Genomic DNA, 10,872 nt, shown 5'->3' on the forward strand with positions numbered 1-10,872 from the left:
CAGGTACTTTCATCACAGGAAAAAAGTATACAAGAAGAAAAGAAACCTGTTAATTCGGATCAATTAGAACCTGTGTGTGATTTTGCAGCCTTTTTGTCATTCGGGGAATAATTTGTCATTTTATGGATTACATTAAGTAAAGACTTTGAAGCAAGATACAGGTTATCTTTGCACTCAAATTTAAAACACTAATCTGCTAATTCTAGATAACTCTTTTTAGCGGAGACATGCTGTTCAGTGTCTACTGAAGGGCAGCCACGTTAATCCTCACATAAACCAGATATTCCAACAGTTTCAGGAAGATGTAACACATGCTCTGTCCTGGAAACGGAGATAACATTCCAAGAAACATTTTCTTTGACTCCACAGAAACAGTGATGATTCAGTTCTCTTTCAGCTTTTAGAATATACAGTACACATTTGTGTATATCAACACAGCATAAGAGCATCTGAATTTGGCATCTCCAAGGTGAAATATCGCTGGGTTCTGACACTTGTATATCAAAGAATATTTACGGTACATTTTACACTATTTTTTTATTGACTTAGGACCACAGTACATTATTAATTTTACCCAAGATTTTAATCATCCATTTAAATTCTAACAAATATTTTAAAATCATTTGACCTTTTTGTTAATAACCTTTGCATTTTAAGTGATCTTGTCAAAGTATTGTGCCTTGTTTATAATTCGTCTTTTTGCTTATGGCAGATACAAGATATACTTAGTCTTGACCTGTGTTCAGGTTCATTTCCAGGTGAAACAAATCATATTTTTGTCACATCTTCAATGTTCCCAACAAAGGAAAAAAAAGGTCAACAGGTTTTGCCGCAAACAAGCTCATGCTTAATGATGGGTTTGGCCATTTCAGTTTCTACATTGAAATACCATAATATTCACCATAATGAAGTAAACCAACACAAATTACAGGTTTCAGCTTTAAAAAGTGTGAATAAACTGAGGTTTTGATTGCAGAGAAGAGGAGAGAGGGATCACAATTGAAATCTAAAAAATAAAATTATCAGTGTACCTGAAGCCTGGTGGGCTTCTATTTGACACTTTACCAGGTTTCACTGTCTAAAAAGATCCAACAGCCTTTCAGCAAACAGCCTCGAGGTTAACTAGGTTCTCTGTGCTCTGAAGATCTGAAATTGATTTAAATGCTTCTGTTAAATTGATTCGCTTTGAAAAATAGTTTGTCTTTCCAAAGTTATAGTAGATTTAGAAAAGACATGATTTCTGGCATTCAATTGGCTACACTTCATAGGGTTACAGGATGAACAGCAGGCGGATTTAACTCGAGGTATTCACTGAGTTAATATGTTTATACCTGGATATGCTGAAGGGAAAAATAGAGTACAGGATTGTGTGAACATTAACTGCTCAAAATGGATTATATTCAACCCTCTTCACCTTCTGTCCATTCTTTTTGAGTGTGTTCTGTATGTAAATTCTTGTACGATATAGTAGAATGTTAACTGTTACTGACCGAAATCGTAAATATTGGCTGTCATTTAAATTTGAATACCTAGACCGTTGGGCCTTGAGCAATGTTGTAAACATTAATAAACACAATTTAGTATCCTGCTGTTGCAGCAGCATGCTCGTGTACAAACATTGCTCTCATAATATCGTCTTTGTCTGTCCTTCATTGTCAGGTATGTAGTCTGGTGCTGATGCTACAATTAAATACTATCCCCCTTAACAGTTTTTTAGTGTAAGAGACCTTAATTTTCCTGTGATATTGCTCATGTTGCCATGTTTTTCAGCTTCACATATTGAATAGCATTCTGTCACCATATTGGCTCATTATATTAGCTTTAATTATCATGTCCCAATGGGATTTTATGAGACAACTTTCAATTAGAGTGCTTTTCATTGGGATTGTTTTTCATATCTCTTTAATAGGGTTCCATGTTTTTTACTTTCAACTTTACTTGGCCAATACTGTTTCACAGTTAAAAACACTGAAAGTTAGTTCTAGTTATGAAATTTTGCTTAACGCCTTGGCCTCAAGCAGAATTTACTGGGGACACAGATTACTAATCTCACAGCCCTTTTTATTCACAGACAGGGAGGGGAAAGCATGAGATAAGGATATGACAGGGATGGTCAGTCCTGCACTTCCCTATCTTAGCCTGGAGTGCCTCCTTATATATAAATTAATGATAGATATTTATGTAAAAAGGAATTGTTCATGTCTGTCACAGGAGCCGGTTCTGACTCCCGCGTAGTACAATTTAGGACCCTGTGCAGACGGAAAAATCCGGTAGAGACTGGAGAAGGACACAGTGAAAACACAGAGAGGAGTGGATGGGAGGACTGAGGGGGTGGTGCCGATGGTGATCCAGGTGTGAGGGGGAGCGCAGGCGAACAAATCCAGTGGGAGTTCAAAAGGGAAAAACAGGGCCCAGTCCAAAGTCCAGGTAGCCGGGAGATCAATCCAAGACAAACAGTTAAAAACATGAACCAGGTCGGAACAGGAACGGGAACAGGGAAGTTAAAGACACGATGACGAGGCCAGGAGCTCCAAGCCCCGGACCCAGATGGTCAGGATGCCGGGGAATAAGACCTGCCACCGGGCTACCTGCGAGCCCGGGGAATAGGCAAGCCTTGTGGCGTCCATCTTCCAAAACTGAGCACAGAGCTTAGGAGGCATATAACTTATATAGTGACGGGTTGAACAGAAGACAGGTGCATGTAATAATTAAACTAATAATAAAAGGTCAGAGCGCCCTCTAGAGGAGGGATGATGATCGTGACAATGTCATGGAAGTGGAAATTTATATGGGAGGATCTCACATGACCAAAAGTCATGCATTACATGAAAGCATAATCTTGACTAGTCATTGTCTTGACTGTTGGAAGGGTTTTGTTAATGGGCAATGGATTGATATGCTTCTTTGTTTTAAATTAGAAATACCACTGGTAATGTACTATCAGGCCCTGGAGATTTGATTTTTTTTTTGTCTTTAGAGCCTATAGTACCTGTGTGATTTCTGCTCCTTTTATGTTATTATTTAACATCTAGAACTAGAAGTTTGAGGGAAAAAAATTCCCTCTCTAGAGATTTAATACCCCAAATACTTGATTTTTACTTTTCTGTTTGCTTTATAGTTCTTTCTGCTAGGATACACCAGATTTTTAAGCTACTGTTCTTTTGTTATTGTTACACAGATTAAAAAAAAAATACATGTTTTCGATTTTAGTGGCATTCTTTGTCTTAATTCAATTTATAAATTAATTCCATGCCTTTTCTTTAACTTAATCCTGTTGCATTGAGTTTTCTTTTGCCCTAATTGTGTTTGCTACTTGAAAGCATATCATTTTGTGATCTCTGTTACCTCTCAATGTCTCTTAATGTCCTAATTGTTTGAAAGGACCGTAAGATCATTAGCCATGGGCATTTAATTTAATTCTGCCATAAAAAAACATTATTTTTTTACACATAGGTTTCCGGCTTCATTATACAGTGTCGATTTCCAGTGTGATTAATATCTGAAATACCCCTCAACACTATGCCTGTAGCTTTTGCAGGTCTTATTATCTGACCTATATAGTTTCTGAAACTTATAACTCATCAGTTTTAACTTCCTGTTTCTGAATGTTTCTCATGATGTATAGCGCTATGTTGCCTCGTCTTCCATCTCTCCTGTCTCTCTGGAATGTTGACTACCCATTCTTGTTGTATTCCCACAATCGCTCTCCTTTGGCCATTGTAGATTTTTATGGCTTGGGCATTGTTCTATTTCGTTTTCAAGAACAACTGTCTTGTTCAGTCTGTGGTCGAAGGAGAAATGTTAAGATTTTAAAGGTGCCTTACTAGGACTCCATCTGTCTTGATTTATCTACTTACACATTCCAATTTTTATTAACAAAGATGCCAGCAGTCTTTACTATTGAGGTTGAAGATTGATGTGCTGAAAACAGTATTTATTTGTTAAGGATTCCAGACATGGCTTCCCAATGTTGATCTCCCTCATGTATACATCAGCAGCCTTATCTTGTGGATTCTACTTGATTTAAATCCTTAAACTTTCTGACAAATGTAGCATTACTAATTCAGAGGTACTGTCTGTTTTGTGATGGAGAAAGATGGAAATGAGAAGTGTCATCTTTTCATTAGAGCTTTGATGGAACTTCCTCGCTATGATGCTCCTCATTTACTGTTAATTTGAGATGCTCGTTTGCCTTTTAATTGTTAAAAGTTTTTAGGGCACGTGTCATTGGGTACAAAACAGGGCTTTAAAGTTTTAGGAATGTTGATACCTCTTGGTTGAATTGGTTGGTGGTTGAATTCAGGGGTTCCCAGTCTACTGTCCACAGTAGCTACAGTCTGGTGGGGTTAAAAATTAATAGATGATTTTGCAAGTTCTGTGGGACAACAATAACATTGAAATAGCTAATTTATTTTTTACTTAAAAGGTAAAGGTAATAAACTTTTTTTATAATTCTTGTAATAAATGTATTCAGATTTTGTTTTTGTAAAATACCTATTTACTAGTCTACTGTAGGTAAATTTCCCCAGAAAATAAAAATGGATTATTGCTGGCTTTATAATAGGCCCAACTTTGTAAAAATGTATACCCCAGTATTTCTCAATTGAATGCAATTGTAAATCTCAACTCAGCTTTTTACTGTCATTGCTAGAGAAAATGGCTGACAGTTGGCTTACATTTCCAAGCTCCTGGGTTTGATTCTGGTCAGGTGTTACAGTCTGCATGATCTTCATGCATTTGTGCATGGTTATTAAAAAGATCTTACAATTTAAAGTTTGAAGACATACTGTACCAGGTGGTCACCCCAGGAGGTGACAGTTTCAAAAGAAAATAATTGTGCCAATGCTGCTTGTACTGTCCATAGTATCAACTAAGCATGTATCTGTTTTGCAGGATCTTGATGACATAGAGGATGAAAATGAACAGCTGAAGCAAGAAAATAAGACCCTCCTGAAGGTTGTAGGTCAGCTGACCAGGTAGAAGTGTTACATGGGAAGGTGGAAAAAAGTAAAAGCTAAATGAATTGTCAGCATGGTTACAGAGGAACGCCTGGTGCACCCTGCAAATTAATTGATTATTCTGTTTTTGTGTTTTTCTTTGTTTTTTATTGGAATAATAATTTCCAGATAACCAGATGCTCCTGTTATGCACAGCTCTTTAACAATGTCTCAGAATATCTCAGCATAAAGAACAGATACTGTTTTTTGTAAGTACTAAACAATCAACTTAAATGGGATGTCTGTGAATGCTTTTGGGTGAAACTATATTTAATGTAAATTTGTTGTACATAAGCCCTTTGAGATTGTTCTGATGATCCTAAAACAATGAATGTAAGTGGTAGACCACCAAACACTAAAGATATGTTTGTTTCCAAGGATTGACACCTCTGATGATGGTAATGTTTTAAAAGGGGGGTCACACATTTTTATTGATAAGTATGAGCTGCGGTTACATTGTTTCTGGTGTTTACATTGTATCTTTGGGGTATTTAAAGTAAAGAAATTGTAGAACACTTAGTTGTGTTTTCACCAAACTATGACATTAGACAGTAACTTTAATTAGCCAAAGTATTAAAAGTATTTCATTAGCATAACACCTTGTGGAAAATGAGTAGTTTATGATGCAGAATCTCTTTGAATTCTAAAAAAAGGAAAGCCTGGTGCTTTTTTCTGCTCATACTACAGAGGGTGATGCATTTTGTACGTATAATCTGTACTTGCCATTTTTTAAACCAGGATTGAAGATCCTATCGAAGGTCAAATGTAAATAGTAAACCAGTGAATATGTGAATACAATGAATGTCAAGCCATTTGTGTGTCTAGACATTGGTGTTCACGAATTTGTAGTTTCCCAGAAAGTACATAGTTAATAGTGATGATAAATTAGGTTTAAAAAAATGAAAAAAAGCAAAATACCACCTGTTCATTAAAATGTCTTCCATTTCTAATTCATATGAAATTAAAACTAATATGTAATATTCATTACCTAGAGATAGCTTTTTCTTCTTTAATGAAAACAAAGCAGATGCTGAAGCTGTGTTTGGAATGCCAAGAAAGCAAGCCATTGTGGCAAGACAGTTGTTTTATCAAAATGCATCATTCTGGCTTCTTTAAATTCTAGAATTCACTTGGGCTTAGTAATGTATCTTTGATATGACTTAAATCTTAAATCTTTGATATGTGCTGCAATTTGTAATGCCTTTTTCCCCTACTTCCATTACATTACAATATATACTTTTAATTTAGCTGTATCATGATGTATCATAATGATTTTGGTAGATTTCACCAGTAGATTATGCATGTACAGAAGAGAAGTCATTAAATAAAGGCTTGATTATATATTTAATATTGTCTCTTTTATTTTCCTTTTTTTTCAGTTGAATTTGTAATTAACAGCTTTAAAGGAAACATGTTTTATGAACATGTTATCCATCAAGAATATTAGAAGGATGGATTACTGTACATTAAAGGGGGAATTTTTGTGAAGTTATCAACATAAAGCAACATACCTGCATATTAATAAGATTTGTGCCGATGGGGTCATAAATCTCTTATGGACAGATCTCTCGAGACATTGTTATAAGGCAACCTGAAAGAAGAACATAAAGACTTTATTTCCATTTCTAAAACACTTAATAGTATCTATAGCACAGTCTTGTGCCTTTGTGTCTCTTTCTACTACTGCACAGTGATTTAGCTAGACTGCAGAGAACTTGCGGAACTTCTGTGAAGAGAAAGTAAGAGCCAGCTATGAGGTCATTTGAATACTTACAGAGGTGCTATAGAGTAATATCTGAAACCGTTGCATATACAAAGAAATTGAAAAGAAAATGGCAATGAATGGATTTAAATGATCTTATAGCTCAGTTACTCCCATTAAGCTATTATCCCTTTCAGTCCAGGAAATGTAAAATAAGTAAATTGTAAGAGAGACTCATTCTTTGTAAATCCATGATTAATCCCTTTAAGACACACTTGCTACTAATTTCAATTTGACCTCAGAACTCAAAACAGTGCGGGAACATCCTTGAGCTTGAGAAGGCAAGAGCTGCAGCTTTAATACCTTTGCGCAGATCAGTAAATTAATTAGAAGGGCAAAGGATAAGGCTGTGATAGGTGCATGTAACAAAATTGTAAAAAGTCTAGCCCCATGCAGAAACAATAAGAGACATAAATCCCATGCTGAGTGCTCAAATGCAAAAATAAAAGGTGAAGATTTTAATTTGATCGTGGACAAACAGAAGATAAGCACGGTAAGATTCCACCTGAATTACCTGACAAAGAAAAGCAAAACGTCTTGACTGATGTGCCAGTCTTCTCAGTATGATCACTGCTCCTCAAAAATGTGGTAGGACAAGCTTGAGAGAAGAGTGAAGACAGCCAGCATGAACATGGCAGGACTAAAAGAGCAGCAATATACTGTAGAAAGACATATTATAAAACATACATGTCAAACATACAGAATTTTTACCCCAAACTTTTCTTTCATCTGGCATGCTGGGCATATCCCAGATGAAAGAAAACTTTGAAGTAAAAAGTCTTCTTGTTTGCTATCCCCAGTTTTCATGAGTACATGTGTTCATCTTTTAACTTTAGTGTGTGAATTGGGGGTATTGTCCATCAACTTCCAATACCTCTGTCATTCACCAGTTAAAAAACTCAGGGTTGTTCTTCATAAGAGTAACTTGTCTCCAGATGGTGAGGTAATTAAAATTCATTACACTGCCATGTTTAAATGAAGATTGTGTGATAATCCTTGTATAGAAGTAAGCATGGTACGACAACCTCAAGCTTTAAAAGTTTATATTATAAAGCATTCATTATGCTACTGTGTACAATAATGTTAAGAATTCATAGCTGTTGTTTTAATAATAGCTAATTTAATTAGTAAACATTGTTAATAACAGCAACAACCATGATTTAGACAATATTCTTATCCAAAATCATTGATATGCACTTTAATATAACAAATGATATTGTATCTCGTTGATGCTGTCTAGTAAGACTTAATTCAGATAAAGCTCATTTTGTATTCAAAATTGAATCTGTTACACAAGAACACTCAGTTATGGTGTCCCTGCAACAACTGAGAAAGCTAAACGAAAGCATGCTGCTCTTCTGAACCTGCTAAAAAATGAGGAAACACTGGTTTCCCAAAGGAGCAAGAAAAACATGCTAAACCCAGCAATTACTGTAGATATTGAACTGGTTCACTAAGAAATGAAAACATTTATGAAAAAGATGCACAAAATATTGAAAATTCTCCATTTCTACATAAAGTAAAATACTTATTTTTAAATTGTGTTCCCTTTTCCTTCACTAGTTTTCAAACATAACTTGTGATAAATGATGCAGATTGGTCACATTCTTTTAGCTTTTTCTTGGTTTTAGAGTAAATGTTTAAAATCTGTTTTCCACTGGATTAGCATGTTCGTGATGACCGTAGAGCTGACCTGCTCACTTTTATGAAAACAAGATCAAAACTGTTTTTATCCCATTTATGATTGAATACAGGTAAAACCTGTATGTTTCAACAGAGCTGGTTCAGTCGTTATTCAAAAAGGTCACCCAGAAATACTAATGTTTGTTTATCATCAATATTTTTGCAATAGAATTTGATTGCTTCCATGAGCATTTAGACCCACTAAACATACTTACACAATTCTGGAGCTGTCCTTCAGATTAGCAGATGGTTTGCATATCTGTTACGTGACAGTTCCGAGTGAAAAACCACGTATATGTGAACATGTATAAAGCATACAGTACAGGCTACCTCCACCACTTCTAAAACTGTTTTTCAATGACAGCTGAGTGTAATTTATGTGCTTGTGGTACAATCATCAGGGCTATATCCAGTTCAGTTCTTATTCGCATGTGTGCTCCAATACAAAGACATTAAAGGAATCGCCAAAAACAAACACAGAACAGCAGCAGCAACAATAAGTTAAATAACTTTAAAACAACCTATTTAGTTACACTGTTACACTGAAATATGTGGTTTAATTGTTAAGCCATTAAATCAATTGGTATTGATTTAATTGATTTAATGTCTATATATTGTATAATAGAATAACATGCATAATCTTTTATAACTGTTTGTTGAAATGGCATTACACACACAAGATTATTTGTGACAAGACCGATTCATCTGAAAGCTAAGAGTAGGACTCCAGGCAGAGAGAAGGACACCATTAAGGACTTGAAAGCTGACAGGTACTTTCTGCAGATGCAGCTCAGTAACAGTGGTTCTGTGTAATTTTATTTTGCCGCCTGTTTTGTTGCTGCATAGAGTTTATGAAGGAGTTAACAATTGTCTTTTTCAAGAAAAACGGTACTGTTTCACAATGCACAAAACACATTGCACGGTAAATTTCAAATAACAAAGCCAAGGAAACAAAGCATATACTAAATACATGTTACATTCGCAAACAATATTTCCTGAAAAGTAAGTTGTTGGCTAGAGTAAAAGCATATCAAACTGGCTCCCTGATTTCTCTTTCAAAGCTTTAAGGCATAGCAAAATAAGTCCTGCTCACCTGCAAAGTGTAAGCAATAGTCATTTGCGCATTGTTTACTGGAATCAGTATATTTAAAGGTCAGGTGGAAGACCATACAATAAGGTCTAGATACTGAAAAATAGCTGCTGAAGTGCTGAAATATCTGAAATCTTGAATGTAAGCAGATGATTTTAATATCTATGTAAAACACTTCAGGAAACCAGTACACAGACGTTTAAAACTGGAGTAAGACCTGATCAATTTTTGCATGATCAGGATGAATCAGGATTCTAGCTCGCATGCTTTAGCTTCTACAGTTTCGAGAATGTTTGTGAACCCCATAGATTGGTCTGTATTCTCATAGATTTGTTTTTACCTAGAATTTTATTAAATCTATGAAAATCTTAATAAAAAATGAAAATAAGCTGATTAAATGTATAACATACAATGCATTTATTTCATTAAGAAATAACAGTAAATTTTCCGGTGAGTAAGTGAACCATTCAATTCAGTAACTGGTGATGCACACAGAGAAAACTGTCTTTCAACATGTTTTTTTGAATGCAAGCAGCTATAGTAAAAAGGGAGAAAAAAAAGTTACTTGCATATTAGAATCTACCAACTGTACTAATGGATTTTAACAGTTGATTGGAGTTTTGACACAGAAACGGAGAGTTCCCTCAGAAGTAAATGAGAAACACCAGAAGACACAAATACTTCTTTTAATTTAACATGTTAGCAGCTGTTTAAGTAACTATCACTCTAGTTACTGTATACTGTATACTTTACTGTAAAGTATACAGTATGCAGACAACTCCACAGTTGGTACAGTATTTTGATGATTCAGAATTTTTTTCAAACTGATACTGGAAATGTGTTTTTTTTACCATTAAATTTCAGTAGAGTGAATTGAGGCAAGATGTTGGTTGTTCTTTTTTTTATTGAAAAAGTAAATTGTGCATGAGAATTGCACTGTTAAAATTGGATACTTGCAATCTGTGCTCTCAGCTGCAGTTCTGTTTTCCTCATAATACAAAGTGTCTATCCAGGAGGAATGATGAGTGTCAAGGGATGTTTTAAATGTACATTTACAATTTGACAGTAACACTAACTGTTGCATGTATCTCTGCCCATGACTTGTAACAATAGCACCTCTTTCAGTTGCAATGACTTCAACTAGACATTTCCTGAAATTGTTTAGCAGTCTTTCACTTTGAAATTTAGGGATTTTTGTCCTTTCTTCCTTGCAGAACTGCTTCAACTCGGTGACTTTTGAGGGTTTTATTGAATGAATGACTTTGCTAATAGGGTCTTTCTACAACTAGATCAAGACATTGACTTGGGCAATCCAAAATGTGGAATTTCTTTCTCAATTC

General features: G+C 35.2%; 1 protein-coding gene across 1 annotated transcript in view; it reads left to right on the forward strand.

Moving 5' to 3' along the window:
• The window catches only part of pawr (PRKC, apoptosis, WT1, regulator), a 98,470-nt gene extending 92,125 nt beyond the window's left edge, over positions 1–6,345 (forward strand). Inside the window, exon 7 of the mRNA XM_088647273.1 lies at positions 4,894–6,345. Within this exon, the coding sequence (XP_088503399.1) occupies positions 4,894–4,980 (87 nt within the window). The 3' untranslated portion in view covers positions 4,981–6,345. The remainder of the gene's footprint in view (positions 1–4,893) is intronic.
• The last annotated feature ends 4,527 nt before the right edge of the window (positions 6,346–10,872 follow it).

Source organism: Lepisosteus platostomus, chromosome 9, assembly GCF_059453375.1.
Source record: "Lepisosteus platostomus isolate fLepPlt1 chromosome 9, fLepPlt1.hap1, whole genome shotgun sequence".
NCBI classification, from domain to species: Eukaryota; Metazoa; Chordata; class Actinopteri; order Semionotiformes; family Lepisosteidae; genus Lepisosteus; species Lepisosteus platostomus.